The sequence below is a fragment of the Trichoderma gamsii genome (assembly GCF_001481775.2).
Source record: "Trichoderma gamsii strain T6085 chromosome Unknown Scaffold_19.2, whole genome shotgun sequence".
In the NCBI taxonomy this organism is placed as follows: Eukaryota; Fungi; Ascomycota; class Sordariomycetes; order Hypocreales; family Hypocreaceae; genus Trichoderma; species Trichoderma gamsii.
Genome location: NW_020171356.1, coordinates 26714 through 43693, shown reverse-complemented (window position 1 = coordinate 43693; position 16980 = coordinate 26714). Strand labels below are relative to the sequence as shown.

The following is a 16980-nucleotide window of genomic DNA, read 5'->3' as shown; positions in this document are numbered from 1 at the left end:
AATGGTAGGGCGTTGCGGCTTAGTGTACAGACGAATTGGGGCCAAGGTTGAAGCTGCGCAAGGCTACAGCTGGTGCTCGTAAGCCAGGCCAGCAGGGCGGGCTGTCGTTGGGCAGCGGAACATCCATCTGCCGGGCTCCGCTCAGTCTGAGCTGAGCTGAGTACTACTAGTACGGAGAAGGGCTGGCCTTGTCTAGCACCGTCCTACTTGTAATAATGAAGCTTGCGCACCCAATAAAAAGCTGGAGAATGCCAAAAGCGAGACTAGCTGAGTGAAGCATGCACGTCAAAAGCTACACCGTTTTAGTCTCAAGCCCAAGCGTCAGTGTCCATATCACGGTCCCATTCGCAATGCTATTGCAAGTGTTTTGCGATTGTAGATCCCACTCGAAGCCACTCTCTACCAAGATATTTACTATACGCCGCTACCAAAGTTCACCAAAACCTGCAAACAACTTTGCGCGCATAATGAATCTCCATCCTCGTAGTATCCATTAGGTAGCAACCGGCGCCTTTTTCTAATCATCTCGTCCATCGTGCCACCGCCAAAGATAAGCACAATGACGTTGTCCACAGCCGCCAAGAGCAGGCCTTGCAGGTCACGAACTCGGAACTGATGATCATGCCAGGCGATAGGTCAAAAATGCCGTGAGCGCGGCCCGCCAGACGGTGAAGCGGCCCAAGGATGCCCTGTTTTTTCTTTGTTTTTGTTTTGCATTTTTATTCTCTTCCCTGGTCTTTGTTTTCTCAGGCCTTTCATTGTGACGGAGCAAGGGAGACGCCTGACGCATCTGCTGCATGCCATTTGATGCAAATAGCGGGCTGCGCGTGCTAGTTAGTGTGTCATCCTGCAGAAGCTCAGCACAGCTCCTCCGCAAGTAGCACGGCTGAGGGAGTAAAGGGACGCATTCGAGCTCGTCCAAGCCTTGGGCACCAGCGATAAATAAGATAGGCATACAAGATATAGAAGATATACAAGCGATCCGGGCCTATTGCTCGGTAGGCGCTGAGAAGCGTCTTTTAGAGTTCCACCGCTGGGTCGGTCTGGCAAGAGGTGGCCGGACCTCAGCTTATAGCTCCAGGCCTCATTAGCGCTCTGCTTCTGCTTCTGCTTCCACCACTTTCTCTCAACATCACCACCACCAAATCTTCGTCGACTCTTCCACGTCTTCCCTCCGCAACGTGTCTTTTCCCCATGTCTCTGATGCTGCAAATCCAAGCCACCATCATCGACACACACTCTCCCTGATCCCGTGTTCAGAACCCCTCCACTCTGCTAGAGCTCACTAGCCCGATCTATCCAGGCCGCTGGACGACAGGGATACCCTCGACGTCGGACGTTATCTCAGCCTTTTTTTTCCCTTTCTTATTATAGGCCTGCCTAGCTCTCATCCAGCAGGCGTGCGAAGCTCATCCTCAACTCTGTCGCGGCATCGTCGCTGCTTGCTTCGACCGCCATGGATCCTTCGCAGCAGGACAACGCACCTCCAGCGCATCGCGCCGGCACGTCCTCTGGCATGATGTCACCCACAGATACACGAACGAACCCGCTGTCCAGACATTCGTCCATTATTGGCGAGAACGTGCCAGAAAACTATCACTCGACAGACACCGTACGGCGGCGACCCGAGGGATATGGTAGGACAAGCGATACTGTCATACCCAAACTAGATTCAGATGTTGTAGATGCTAACCCGTCAAAGGAACCATCCAGGGGTCGTCGAGCATCCGAAGCAGTCAAACAATAGGCGAGCCGTCCATCGATCGCCCACAGGCAGCGCGAAACATTTCAGCAGCTCCTGGCCGTTCTACGTCTGCTGCAGGTCCCGAAAGGAGTCAGTCTTACGCCCGCCAGCGAAAGCCGCCACTGTCGCGACGCACATCAACCAATACACCACACAAAGGCGCAGTGTTTTCCGTAGATGACGACGCCTACGAAGTCCAGGCAGACGCCGCCGAGCGCCGCGCTGGCTTATCGACGCGCCGACGCCAGCCACCTCCCTTGGGACTCACTCGCATACAGTCGTTTCGCAGCGCTGAAGAGGAGCAGGAATCCGAACAAGACGACGAACATAGTGAAGCGGGAGAAGAACTTGAAGAGGAGGAAGAGCTACCGTTGGACGAGCATGTTGATTGCGAATCCGAAGGTGAAATTAGCGAAGCCGAAAGCTTCACCCTCAAAGACAGACAGCAGGCCATTAACCAAACGCACCCGTTTGGTATTCGAGTTTGGAAGCCTGCGTTGTACAAGAAAGACCGATCGATCCAAAAGTTTGCTCAGGCAGATATTCATTCAACGCCTGGCGGTAGAGTAAGCAACTGGCTGCTCCTTTTCAACTTGGCCTGGACCATCTTTTTTGGATGGTGGATAGCCTGCCTGGCAGCTTTTGGCGCAATCATTTGCCTTTTGTTTGCGGCTGCGCCCAGCGGCAGAGAGTATGGGAGAGTCCTGTGGGGGCTAGCAGGCTATATATTTTACCCCTTTGGCAAGTTTATTCGGCTTGAAAAGGACGAGGCCTACATGGACGAGGATCAGGATGAAGGTAGAAGCATCTCAGAGTATGAGCAATGGCAGAATGGCGATCTCGAATACGGCCGGCTATTCTTTGGGCCTGACCGACACCGTTCCATCATCGGCCGCTCCAGGAGGAGCTTGGACTCGGAGGCGCCTAGCGAGACGGAGAGCTTACTGGGACGAGGACGCCGCCAGGACTCTAGCGATCTACATCCTCGCTTGAAGCGGAGGCTGTTTGGCCGTGGAGAATGGAATATTGGCCGCATCATCTTCTTCGTCTTCTTCTACTGCCTCATCTCACCCTCCTTGATCCTCGTGTCTGGCATCTGCTGGTTCCTCGTCTTTTGGATCCCCATGGGCAAGGTGACCATGCTGCTATTTGACCACCTCAGACGGCATCCTCTCGCTCTATCCTTTGAGTCTCACATCAGCTACGCTCGGGTAGACGATGCTCCTGACTCATCCATCCTCGTCTGCACCTATCGAGCTGTTGGATCAAAGTACTGGAAGTATACCGTCGATGGCACCAACATCTTCCTGATCAACCTCATGGTCGTTGTTGTGTTTGTCATCGCCGACTGGCTCATTCTGGATCGAATCCTAGGAGTAGAGATTCTCATCACGTCGCCTGCCTTTTTGTTTGCTGCGGGCTTGCTCTCCATTATTCCACTGGCATACTTTATTGGCCAAGCTGTGGCATCCATCTCTGCTCAGTCCTCCATGGGCTTGGGTGCTGCTATCAACGCCTTCTTTGCCACCGTCGTCGAGGTCTTCCTCTACTGCGTTGCACTGAATCAGGGCAAAGGTCAACTTGTCGAAGGAAGCATTGTGGGAAGTATATTTGCCGGTATCCTGTTCTTGCCGGGCATCTCCATGTGCTTTGGAGCCCTGAAGCGAAAGACTCAGCGATTCAACGCCAAATCGGCCGGTGTAACATCTACCATGCTGCTCTTTGCCGTGGTGGGCGCTTTTGGCCCGACGCTATTCTACCAAATATACGGCTCCCATGAGCTCAACTGCATGGACTGCGAAGATTACGCCTATGGCGGCTTCAACGAAGAAGGTGCTGCAAGGGACTGCCGTCGGTGCTACTTTTCGCAAGTGCCTGCTCTAGACGACCGATTTTATCTCGAGGCCGTGCGACCATACTGCTACGCGGCAGCCTTCTTGCTCTTTTTCTCATACCTCATTGGACTCTGGTTTACGCTGCGTACTCACGCTGCCGTCATCTGGAATGCAGAGGTGGAAGAAAAGAGACATGAAGAGGCCATGCACGCGTCGACGACTCTTCGTCCCCCGCATCAACCATCCACGGCCGACGGCACCGGGGTAGATATCCGCGATTCGCATCTCTACAAGCGCATCTTGGGCCAGTCTCTAAAGCAGGTCGGCTTACCGGACAGCTCCCGGCCGGGCTCCATGGCTGGCCAGGATGTTGGTGGGCAAAACCTCACTCCTCACGTGGTGCCGCCCAAGGGTGCTGCTGATGAGGATCAACCGCCCTTGCGCCCCACGATCAAGGTTCCCGGTCTCAGCCAGGTCGACAACAGCGTTCTCGTACGTGAGGTTGCCGAGATCGCAGCCACAGCGGCCACAATTGCTTCCCGTGACCGATATGTGCATAAGGCGTCTAGCACCGGCGTTGCTACACCGCGGCCGCACGGCGCCAGCCGGCCAAGCCACCTCCATGATGTTGAAGAGGACGCGGCTACCGCGGGGGCCGCAACTGCTCACCCAGGGGGCCACGGAGGCCACGACGCGCCAAACTGGAGCCGCACCAAGAGTACTGTGATCCTGCTGGGGGCCACCATCTTGTATGCCATAATTGCCGAGATTCTGGTCGACACTGTCGACGTCGTGCTGGAAAGCTTTGCCATTGACCAAAAATTCCTCGGACTGACCCTCTTTGCTCTAGTCCCCAATACTACCGAGTTCTTGGTAAGCACAAAGCGGATCATTCCCATCCAATCCTCTGAACCCGTGCCCACGTTGCTTTTTTCTGTCTGGGCTGGGCTGACGCTAATTGAATTTGTCTAGAACGCCATTTCTTTCGCCATGAATGGAAACATTGCATTATCAATGGAGATTGGCTCCGCATATGCTCTCCAAGTGTGCCTGCTTCAAATCCCTTGCCTAGTTCTCTTCTCGGCTGTCTTCCCAAACATCCCCGTAGGAGGAGATGCTGCCAAGTACACGTTTTCTTTGCTCTTCCCGCAGTGGGACTTGGTCACCGTCGTTTTGTGCGTATTCCTGCTCAGCTACGTGTACGGCGAAGGCAAGAGCAACTACTTCAAGGGCAGCATCCTCATGTTGACATACCTTGTGGTGGTGATTGGGTACTACTTCAGCGGCTACACCGAGGGGTCTATGGGGCTGCAGCGGTTCGACGTGATGGGTGCCGATGGCAAGTACCAGAAGTTTAAGACGATTGGCAGATCAACAAACGGGAGGGCGTTCCAAGTGATTTAAGCCAAGCCTGCGGAGAGCTGCAGCAACAATTTTTCATCTCGTTGGTTTGGCAAAAATATCCGCCAGGGTCGAATAATAGGCTGCATTCATCGGCTAGCCTTGTTCGTCCGTGTTTCTTTGGCTTTTGCTTTCCTCTTTTCTCTTTGCCCTAACCAGCTTTTGGGAAAGTGGGTGGTCCATCTTGCAGCGTGGGTTACCTGCATGCTTTTCTTCTTCTTTCCCCTTCAAGGCAAACTGCCTGGGGTATTTGTCTTGTTTTTGTAGAGCCGGCATGTTCCTTTGAGCGAATCGGGTGCATTTTCTTTGCTTCATTTTCTTTACTCGTCTTTCTTTTGTCATCACCACTACCTATCTCATACCTATAGCATGGCTTATCGAAATTGTTTCACGGGATGGCAGGCTGCGCGGCAGTTGCATGCATTTGTGTAATATTACCTTACTTAGGCTGAGTCTCATTTTCATGGCTGTTTCCTTTATATTCCTTTTCTGTCTTTAGTTTTACGCGGCGAGCCTGATGTGGTATGAAGTCGACAGATGCATCTCTATGAAGTCCGGAAATCTCTTGTCTTGTTAATTGTTGTCCTATTGTGTGATTCCCGGTATATCAGATACTACCACCATGACCATCATGACTGTCAAAAATGTGAATTAATATAAATCCCTGCATGAGCCGCGTGACCATATGCATCTTTCACTCTCATTCTCACTCATTCTCTCTTGAAACATGCGCCTGGTCCATCCGGAACACGACGGCAAGCTTCTCCAAATCCAAAAGGGAAAGCCAGCCGCCCAAAGATAGCAGCGATGTTTCTAGGTTCTAGATCTTTCTCCACCATCAACGGTGTCAACTATACGCACACAACATGAAGTTTCCAGTTTTTTCCACTAACGCGGGAGTCGACGTTTAGCTCCCGGAGACGCCAAAAAAAAAGAAAAGGGTCTTGGCTTTGCCCGAATAGGAAGCGCTGTGCATATCTTGCATGAGGACCCTGGATTTGGGGGGTGGTAGGGGGCGCGGCGATTTCATTGGAGAAGAGTGAAAACGATGCTGCTCTAATACTCGGTATCAGCAAATGGGCTTTACCTTTGCTAATAGCTTATGCTAGTGAGTGAGCTGGCGGTCTGTTAGTGCAGCTTGAATTAAGTAGTGTTTGCTTAGTAAAAGAGAGTAGAAATCTATATATGTAGATGGAGAGAGAAAAAACACGTGAGAGCAACGGAGTAGAAAGATACCTGGGCAGGCATGTACTTGTAGGTGCACGTAGGGCTATAAGATGGTTTTACCGCAAGTTCGCCCAGCCCCATAATTCGTGCGTCCGGCATCGCGATGGGGCGATATGTCGTTTTTGCGGTGGTGGTAGCAGTTTGTAGTTTGGAAGGGGGAAAAAGGGACAAGGGGGTTGGGGTGGGAAGGATAGCTCAGCTGACTATCTTGAGATTTTTTCCAAATCTTTTTGATCCCTTCCCTTTTTTTTTCTGCTGTTGATACTTCGTGATGCTACTAGGTGGATGGAGGATGGGCTGCTGGAGTTTCCTTTTCCGGATGTGAGGAATTTGTACATACCGATGGGGGGCTGTGGATTTTTTTGGTGTTTGGGCTTGGACCCTGGCCTTTTTAACGCCTTTTTTGGTGCTCTGGTTTGTCAGGTAGCACTTACTAGTGATAGATGCTAGTAGGAAGAAAGGTCATGTCAAAGTTTAGATCCTTGCTTGATATTACTCGATAATTACTACTGAGTGTAGTAGCGATAATCAGTAGTAGTAGTAAATGTTATTCCGTCAAAAAGGAAGAAGAAAATGATTCGTAATAGACACACCGGATGTTACTGCCCCCTGTTCCGATATATGCACATACTTTGTACGGGCAATGGGTAAAAGTGCCGAAGCCAGGGGGAAATAAGAGAGAGAGTGTGTGACATCTGACAAGCCGGAGCTAGGATGAACGATTAAAGTTTTTTTTTCTTCATCTTTTTTTTGTGGTTCATGGGTATGACCGCCGGGTCATGCTCCGTATGAGCTCCGTGCGATATTGCTGCTAGCAGGTATCGTGTAGTGGATTTTGGGGGGAGGCTGGGTATATAAAGCTAGAGAGATGGAATGAGATTTGGAAGGGGGCGAGAGTGAGCGTGATTGTGTATCTGTCTGTCTTGTCTTGTTCTTTTCCTGTCTTTCTTCTGCTTTTTGAGTCCAAGTGAAGACGGTCACCGGGAGTTTTCTGTTTGACAGCTTCATCTTCTCTCTTCGGTGCAATTCCTGTCTTTGTATATCAGTATTTTATATCACAACGTCGGTTTTCACATACAGACAGACAGACAGACAGACAGACAGACAGACAGATATACATCACCTCGTTAGCAAATCTAGTTACTGGCCCCCGCCGAGTGCAGCTCAATGCCTGCAGTCGAGCCCATCTTCACCGAAATCTCCGCCTCGACGTCGCCTACAGTCACGTCGCCGTCCTCGCCAACGCCCACGGTCACGTCTCCAAGCGACCAGAATCTCACTTCTCTGGCGGGTTTCGACAAAAGCAGTGAGAATGAGAAGAAGCGTGCAAGTGATACTACTGCGGTAGTTGAGATCCGTCCAGACGATGATCTGGAGGCTCAGCGTGAGAGCGTGAGCCAGAGTCAAGACGAGCTGAGCCTTTCAATTCCGGCGCCTGATACGAGCAGAGATGCGTGGCTGTTCCTGGCGGCGTGTTTTATGATGGAGGCCATGGTATGGGGTAAGTTGATGTTAAAATCCTGATTTGTGTAAGTGTATATAACTGATCGAGTAATGGCCAGGCTTCCCATTTGCTTTTGGCATCTTTCAAGACTACTACCGCACTCATGAACCGTTTGAGGGCTCTTCCAATACGGCCATTATAGGAACCTGTGCCACGGTAAGCATTGACAACTACACTCATTTACAAGTAGATGAACTGACTCCTCCACCAGGGCATCATGTATCTCGACGCCCCCCTGGTCATCGCCCTCGCCCGCCTCTATCCCAAGCAGGGCCGCTTCAATCCCACCGTCGGCCTGCTCATGATGTGCGCTGCCCTCGCGCTCTCCTCCTTTGCCACAAATACGACGCACCTCATCCTCACGCAGGGCGCGCTGTACGGCATCGGCGGCTCCATCGCGTACAATCCATGTCTGATATACGTCGACGAGTGGTTCGACCGCCGCAAAGGCCTGGCTTACGGCTTGATGTGGTCCGGCACCGGCCTTGGGGGCTTCACGATTCCGCTGGTGCTCGAGGCTCTGCTCAACCGCTATGGCTTCCGGGCTACGCTGCGGATATGGGCTGTGGCTCTCTTCGTCTTGACAATGCCGCTGGTATACTTTGTGAAGCCGCGTCTGCCGCCGTCCATGACTGCGCACATCAAGCCCCTAGATTGGAGCTTCATGAGGACTCGCGTCTTTGCGATATACCAGCTGGGCAACGTCATCGAGGGCATAGGTTTCTTCCTGCCGGGCATTTTCCTACCAACATATGCGCAGGATGTTCTCGGCGCGGGCTCTTTTGCCTCTGCAGCTACGCTGCTGGTGCTCAATATCGGATCAGTGGTTGGGCCTGTCACGATGGGGACGTTGGTCGATAGGCTGCATGTTACAACCTGCATTCTAATATCAACCGTAGGAGCTGTTTTCGGTGTCCTTCTTCTATGGGGCTTGGGGTCAAATATTGGCATTCTATACGTCTTTAGTATTGTTTACGGCCTCTTTGCCGGCTCATTCACAACTTCATGGCCAGGCATAATGAGGCACGTCGTCAAGGTGGCCACCGAAAGAGACAAGGCAGCCTCCGCTGGAGACATCGACGGCGTCAGCGTGAGTAAGTACGATCCGCTCATGGTAATTGGGTTCCTCTCAATTGGAAGAGGCGTGGGAAACATTGTGTCGGGCCCGCTGAGCGAGGCTCTGATTAAAGGTATGCCGTGGCAGGGCCAGGTTACCGGGGGCTATGGAAGCGGTTATGGCGTTTTGATTGTGTTTACGGGAGCTACGGCGTTGGTGGGATGTGTGAGCTTTGTTGCGAAAAAGTTGGGATGGATGAATTAGATAGATTGTACTATGAGTTTTAACCATTGGCTTATATACAACGGAAACGGGTATCGGTGTTGCTACTCAAAATGACATTTGAATCTTGTTCGCATGAATATTGTAAACTACCTAACAAACGATGGAGAACTCATCTACTTCTACTACTGGCTATTTTCCTATGATGGCATTTTTGTTAAGATTCATGGATGTATAGCTAGTAAAGAGTAAATGAGGCGGCTAGCCCAGCCGAGTCCACCAAGCTGCTACAAAGAAGCACACGATAAAGATTTACAGGGCAATTCTTATTAAGAAACAATCTAGAAATGACCCTAATCTGAAGGTTTGCGCCGACAAGAGCGAGCGAGACTGAACCTCTGTCACGGGCATAGCCTCCAGCGTCTCTCCTAATTGGCATGTCGACAACAGCAAACTCGCATACTCAGTCCAAATTGCAGTAACGGCTCATCAGTCTCACACCTGTATGAGACGACGTGGTCATTAAACTCATGGTGCTGGGTAGTGAGCGAGCGTGCCAGCTCCGGGATAGGCAGATACGAAAGAAGAGCCGGCACAGTTGACCTCCCTTGACGTGTATAAGCCAGCTGTTCTTTCTGTTTGTTCTTCCTTTGACGACTAAAAACCGACATTTATGGCTGTCTAGGAGAAATGGGAATGGGGCAAACTGATTTGAAGAAATAGCATGCTCTGGCGTCAATGTTGGATTTCTCTGCGGATATGGCATTATTGTATTGTTTTTTTCAGGCACGTTTTTTTTTCATGGACGGTTAGTGAATCATTGAGTGCGCCAATTTTTCTAGCACAATAGACAATAATGTTATAAAACATACGGCATTCGCCTAGGATGACCGAAAGAGTGGTGCAAGATCCTTCAAAATGGGTATCCTTGCACACATAAATGCTTGGGTAGTCAGCCCACGCGGTAGTGGCAAGTCCGGTCATGGCGATGACAAGAGCAAAGAATTGCATGGTGTGTGCAAGCTCACTGAAACAGCTGGCATATGCCCGCTCCAGCTATTACTACTGGTGAATATCCTGGAGGTTTATCTCGGCTGCGAGAGACAGCCTGAGATCATATTGCTGTTCTTTTTCTTATCTTCATTTTTGCAGAAGAAGAAGAGAGAAAGATGCAGATGGAGTTTGTAGGAAAAGCCACGAAGACAGGTGGATAGTGAATTTTCTCAAGTGGTTGGGGTGAATGTAGCCCACAAGTCCCTGCTCGGCCACATTAAGCTGGCGATATATATATATATATATATTTATGCTCCATGTTGTATCTCCTATAACTGTTCAAACAGTCACTTGAATCGACATTTGTTCCCTTTCTACAAGAATACCAAGTAGATTACTCAACAAACGACAGTTCCGTCACTTCTATTATATATACCGCCCTCTGCTACCCCGCCCACCTGGCAAATTCTCATGTACGGCAACTTTTCCTTATCCAGCGTCTCTCTTCGGTGAAAAGCGCAGGTATTTTTTGAGCAAGCCATTCGTGGCTGATGCCTGTCCTAGCAAGCATTCTCTTTTTTCCATAACTGCCGCTCTGTATTAGTTTAGCACCCTTGGCAAGAAGCAGCTCGACAATAGCCAAATCACCCTTAAGTTCATATCGGTCCACCCGATACACCCGTCTAGAGGCTTCATTTCGCGTCACTGCCTTGAACAGCAGCTTGCTACCAAATCTTCCATTCAATTTCGGTCGAGGGCCTTCTTCAAAAACTAGCCTAAAGGCCTCAAAATCCGAACAGTTTATTGCAGCCCTAAGTATCGTATTCTTCAGGAGGTAGACTCTTGGCTTCGACCCAGTAACCGTCTTGAGAAAGTCCTGGATCATGGCCTTGTTGTCATCATATACAGCATAATCAACCGGCGTCAAGCGGTTAGTGTCTGCCTTGGCAAAATCAGCACCCCTTTCAAGAAGTAACCGGACTACAGCTGTGTGGCCTCGATATGCCGCTTGCAGGATAGCCGTCTGAGACCATTTATCATATGCGTTGGGATCGGCGCCAAGGTCTAAAAGTAACCGGACTCCATCCACATCACCCCAAAGTGCTGCCCTATGCAGCGGTTTCCTCCCATATCGATCCTTGGCGCCAATGTCCGCGCCCATGTCAAGAAGTAGCATGATAGCATCACTCTGCTTATTGTATAGAGCGCTGTAAAGGGCACTGTCAAGATCATCAACCCTGAAAGAAGTATTTAGGATGCTTGGAAGCCTATACATCAAATCTACAGCCCCGAAAAAAGCGGCAAGTTCTAGCGCTGTCACGAGCGTGATATCCATGACGTTCCAATTGTTGGCCTGAAACAGTTGCATGTAGCACACGGTCTGAGCTGCAGTCCTAACACTCCACTTATCTGCGAGGAAAACATGAATGAAATGACTAGAAGAGTCAGCTCCACGCGCATGATAACCCCAGTTCGCACATGCGTAGCCGAAAAAGGGGTCCAGTTGCAGCTTTTTCTCAATCCTAGGGTAGTTTTCCCTCTCATTTTCATATGAGTAGAACTCATCAACTGTGATGTATAGTGTGCAGACATTTGCAATTTTGGTTTCTGCTTCAGGGAACCACTGTCGTCGCATTCGATCAAAATATTCTTGTGTCGTGTAATGTACTAATCGTATGACTTGGCTCTCTTCGTCGACGGTGACCAATCCATGGCAACTCGAGACTATCAGATCAATGTCCGGGATACTGTCAGCATGAAATTTTTCTGGAATCCGGCCACGGCCACTGTCCACCTCCATATTCACTGCGAGGGCGTGCTGAAGCTCTACTGTTTTAAGCTGTCTCTTCGCATGGGAAAGCCAAGATAAAGCATTTGTCGCCAGATGACAGAAACCTGGTTTCTGCTCCTTGATTCTCTTCATTGTATCATCGTAAATAGCTTTTAATACTTCACGTTTTTGGTCTTTCGCATTTCCCAGGCTTATTCGCTGGAATTTCCTCAATGCTTGCTTCATCTCTTTCGGCGTGACCTTATCCTCCAAAGTGCCGAGATAGAGCTGTGCTAGCAGGAACCTGGGCCATTGTGAGCGCATGTTTACGAACATCCCCATAACAAGCCGAATACTAACATTCCTTGAGCGATTTTAGTAATTCCAGCCTTTAGTTGCTCCTTTAGAATGATATTTTTGTGAACAAATTTTGGAAGCATCGACATGTGACCATCGACATACTTGTATATGTCCTCTGGGCTAGCCACGACATCTAACGTAATGCATCCCCGGAACAAGTTTTTGATTTCTAAAATCGGTCGTGAAGTTGCAAAAATATTAACGCTGATTTCTGCCTGAACTTTGAAGAGTTCGGAGAGAAATAGAGGTCGCTCTTGGACTCGGGATTCATCCAATGCATCGATTATGATGAGGACTCGAGAAAAGGTTCTGGCAACAACTTGTAGAGCGCTTGCAATTTCTTCCAAGGATGGCTGAGTCTTCCTGTAACTATGCTTATCATAGAGAGATTGCACAACTTCGGGCAGTGACGATTGAGAGAAACACAGCTGCCTCAGGAGACTTGCCATAAGTTTATCAGCGGTTTGTTGGTCTTGGCTCTTGAAGTTATAGTAATTATACGCAATGCCGACTGTCGGGTCTTTGTTAAAACGGGTGTGGAGATCTTCAACCACAATAGCGGTCAGAATAGTCTTTCCAGCACCGGGTATCCCAGGGCAAAACAACGTTTGCTTCTTCGCCGATAGCCAGTTCTGATATTCCTTTGATTCCAAGAGCCACTGTCCTGTGCCCTGTTGGCGTCTGGAGAGATAGTCATTATGCTGGCTACTGTAATTGGAGTCTGCAAGCCAGTCCAAGATTTTGAGGTCCTCCTCCGAATTCATTCGGGATCTGATATCTTCAACGTTTGTCTCAATATTGGTTACAGCGTCTCTAACTATCATGCTATTAGGACCAGGTTCACCCTAAGTTTTCAGATATGGGGGTGGGCAACCTTGCGTAAGGACCTCGCTAAGTCTCCGTTCTGCTTCAATCTTGCCTGGAAGAATTATACCGAGGAGGTCTTTTGCATATGCAGCAGCTGCCATTGCCGCGAAGCCTTGCCACTCCTTACTCTTATGGGAGTCAGAGTAATCGCATATTCCGCGTATCACCAAGCAAGGAAAATTGTTCATCAGTCCTGCTGCTTCCATCTCGAAGCACAAGACATCTTTTTCAGCAGAAAGTTTATCTCTAATATGGGCATCTTTCATGACTTGATTCGCAGAAGCAACAAGGCCATAGTGCACTGCAGGGTCATCGTCATGTTCAGTACGTTCGCAACGTGCGACCAAGTTGGATTTGTTCTTTGCACATACTGCTGCGCAGCCTTCCTCGTCGTGGACTACATTGGATTGGAATAGCATGTCGCTGTTTTCATTTGGTCGACCGAATAGTTTTTTGAGTCTCTTTCTTGTTTCTAGAACGCTTTCGATGTTCTTTTTTAGCTGATGCCCATCGAGCATATATCTGGTCTGGAGGCTCGCTACTGCAGAGCGTAAAACCGCTGGAGATTGGTTCAGAAACCTTGTGTGCTGAAAGGCTTCTCCCTGGATCGTCTTTCCAAAGTCATATTGGAATACGCCTCCGTTGCCGGCCGAGGGTGCGCTGACCACGACGTCTCCTAAACGAATATCATGTCTATCGCTAGGTGCACCGCCGCCAATACCAACGAGAAGACCAACTCTGACGTTGGGAAAGGTTCGTAGTAAATTGGTGGCCACGTTGGACGCAGAAGCGGTCCCGTATTCTAAGGGAAGAACAGCAATGACAACATTGTGCTTTCCAATAGAACCCAATATGTAGCTGTTGGAGTCATGCGACGGCTGGTCTTCCAAGGGTGCGTGCTGCTCATCGAGAAACGCCGCCGCCGCAATCTGCTCCGTAGTCAGAGCGCAGATCCAACCAACAGTATATTTCTTGGGATCAGCCATGGCAATATGCCAATTATGTATTAGAAAAGATCAGACACGAAAAATGAGGAATCTCAAGAGACTGTGCATGAAGTTGGGCCAATTCCAGGCATCAGGCTGTGTGATGTACTTTATAGAGGCAATTTTTTCATTGGGCAGCCGCGTCGGGAATTAGTTTTTACCGCCGTCCAATGATGTTATGAGCAGCCTGCATCATGTATTGTATGGGCAAAGTTCCTCTGAAGACGGAGATTCGGCGATTTCATGCTGCCTATGTAGGTGTCCAAGCCCTTCAACATTCGTTTACATGGAAGCTGTAGTGTAAGAGCTTTACCAAGTACGTAAGATAGTGCAGGTGGTAGGTAGTAGTGGGACACCAGACACAATTGGAGCCGCTAAAACTAGACCCACGTCATATCGAAAAATTTCCGCCAGCAAGAAATCGCAAATCTCATCATGGAAGACGGGAAAACCAGAGCGTAAGGTGATTTAGCATGTGCCAGTAGCGACATGAGTTACTTTTCTCTGAGCCAATTGCCATTGCTCCACGCGTAGCTTTGCACTCAAATTCAAAGCTCATCCATTTCCACTTTCGCCTCTCGGCTCTTTCAGTTCACCGAACAATAATCAACAGGGTACGAAGGCATAACGATATAGGCATCCATGCACTCAAAGTCTCTTCCTCACCATCAGGGCAAGCCCCAAGCAGCAATGAAAAGATAGAAAAAAGACACGCCTGTCAGACGTCCATCGACACCCACCCTACCAGTGCGCCCGAAGGCATGACCACGGATAGGGTCGAGATCATCAAGAAGAAAAAACAACTCTCTATACAGCAGCTGCAACAAGGCAAACTACCGCCATCCTTGCGGACAGAGCGAGAGGACCAGAAAATTCACTCTTGGGTATCGAGGATATGCAATCATCAACCAGGGTGGATTCGATGGCTCTTTTGGGAACCAAAGCAAGAGACAAATACTATAGAAATGATTCTCCTGTTGAAGTTGTTAGCCATCTCTGAATCCTGATTGTCGTTGTTGTTTGCTGCAGCTGCAATGATGGGAGAAATCACTGCAAGGCCACAGTTAGGGGTACACATACTGAAGTATTGTCGACGTAAAGAAGAAAAGAAAAAAAAAATCAAAAGCACGGCGGGCGAAGCAGACATTTATACCTGCTCTGGTGGGGCGCCCTGACCGCCCAATTTTTTTTTTTTTCTGCCGCAAACGAAAAAAAAAAACAACAGTAAACCCACCACATCCACATTCACTTTAGCTCGAGGCTACCAAATCTCCGTTATCGAGCTTATCTGGGTAGAGCGACAGGGGTGCACCACCAAAAAAATGAATCGCGAACGTGCTAGTGAGAAGAAGTGCCGAGATGCACGGTTGCTGTGAAGAAATTTTCTGCATTTTGCACTGATTGATGTTGAGATATTGCGTAACAGTAACTATATATACCTTGTCATTTTGTGGTCCTTGAAAATTTGTAGCTGAATAATTGTCAAGCTAGTGGAATATGTGCTGGTCGTTGTGTTTGCCTCTATCAAGAACTTCGACATGGCGTCGCAAGTTGGCTGGTGATGTCCATTGATGAAAACACTAACAAGAACATAGATCCCACCACCAAATTGTAGAGATATGTTCCTGATATCTACCCTAAAAAACTATATTTTAATTTGAGACCTGTCATTCATGATTCATTCTTTATCTAACGGCTATAAACGTAAAATCTCGTCCACCCGCCCAGCTTCAGGGTAGGTAGGCCATATGATCATCAACACCATCACTCTCTATACAATCCCTCCCCATCAATCCACCCCAAAACCTCCCCATCAACCATCCCCTCCAACTCCTCTCTCTTCCCACTTTTCACCAACTCCCTCACCCTCGAACTACTCACACCACCCTTCCTCCCCTCCACCAAATCCACCCTCCCAGCCCAGTCCTTATCCCCCCCAACCTCATCCAACCCGCCCTCTCCAAGCCCCTTCACATATCGCACCTGCTCATCCTCCCCTCCCCACTCATCATCCGTCCTCATCGTCACCCGTAGTCTCGCATTTTCAAAAAACGGGCCAAGCGCCGCCTTCATCCCGCCATCCTCTGAGCCGTAGTACTTTGGATTGAATATCCGAATCACCGTATCAAAGCCCGCTAGGAAAATCTGCTCCGGCGCTGGGTTTCCTTCGCCGGCGTAGAACCCGCTCTCGGCAATCACCCTCGCCTTGTCGTGGAAATACGGCATCTTCGTCACGGCCAGGTCAATGTCCGGCCCCTCATTGGCATTGGCAAAGCTCTTCAACAGCTCATGCCCAAACCCTTCCATCATCCCCAGCCGCGTTGGGAAACTCGCCGGCTTGGGCGCCTTGTCCGCATTATTTACAGACAGCAACAGCATCAATTTTGCTGAAGACGACGAAGAAGAAGAAGCCCACTCAAGAGCCGACTTTGCCATCTCGGCATGCGCCCGCGTCGGTGGATTGAAACTCGAATCCAGCACCACTAGTCTCTGCCTCTGCCCCAGCTGCTTTGAGTTCGATGGCCGTGGAGCCGGCTCCTTGCTCCCACCGTGATGGGGCAGCGTGCACAGGACCCGAAAGACATCTGGCGACGAGTGGAACGATGAGAGCGAGCGGGAAAAGAAGTCGACCAGCTGCTTCGGATTGGGACGCATGGCTGACGGATCTGCCGCTAAATCGGTCATGACGCTGCGCTGAAACGAGACACGAGATGAATTATGATGGTGGCAAGGCTCTAAAGTGCTTGATTATACGTAGCATCCCATCTGATCTGAAGTAGCATGAGACGCGGGGCATTTTCGGCATATCAACCGCAAAACTGACTAACACGCAAACGAGCATCGTAGGCCACAACTAAATCATTCTATTATGGCTTCAACACCACAATTACTATCTAACAGTCTAGCTAGATATATATATCCCAAAAATTGTGGAAAGCGAAAAAAAATTAAAACGAGCAAAAAAGGTAAGCCACCGTCTCGTCGCCTGCGCCCGCCCATGGAACGTAAAAAA

The 16980-nt window shown here is 49.6% G+C and overlaps 3 protein-coding genes across 3 annotated transcripts; 2 read left to right on the top strand and 1 right to left on the bottom strand.

The window, feature by feature from the left end:
- Positions 1-1456: 1456 nt before the first annotated feature.
- TGAM01_v205830 (Ca2+:H+ antiporter) lies at positions 1457-4983 on the top strand (the record flags this gene model as incomplete). The annotated part of the gene is made up of 3 exons (XM_018803959.1): positions 1457-1637; positions 1703-4452; positions 4552-4983. The coding sequence occupies 3 exons, from the start codon at positions 1457-1459 to the stop codon at positions 4981-4983; spliced, it is 3363 nt and encodes a 1120-aa protein (XP_018662697.1).
- Positions 4984-7374: 2391 nt separating this feature from the next.
- TGAM01_v205829 (hypothetical protein) lies at positions 7375-9032 on the top strand (the record flags this gene model as incomplete). Its single annotated transcript, XM_018803958.2, has 3 exons — positions 7375-7708; positions 7770-7867; positions 7923-9032. The coding sequence occupies 3 exons, from the start codon at positions 7375-7377 to the stop codon at positions 9030-9032; spliced, it is 1542 nt and encodes a 513-aa protein (XP_018662696.2).
- Positions 9033-10452: 1420 nt separating this feature from the next.
- On the bottom strand, positions 10453-13967 carry TGAM01_v205828 (hypothetical protein; the record flags this gene model as incomplete). Its single annotated transcript, XM_018803957.1, has 3 exons — positions 10453-12058; positions 12115-12931; positions 12989-13967. 3 exons carry the CDS (start codon positions 13965-13967, stop codon positions 10453-10455), a joined length of 3402 nt encoding a protein of 1133 aa, XP_018662695.1.
- Positions 13968-16980: the final 3013 nt, after the last annotated feature.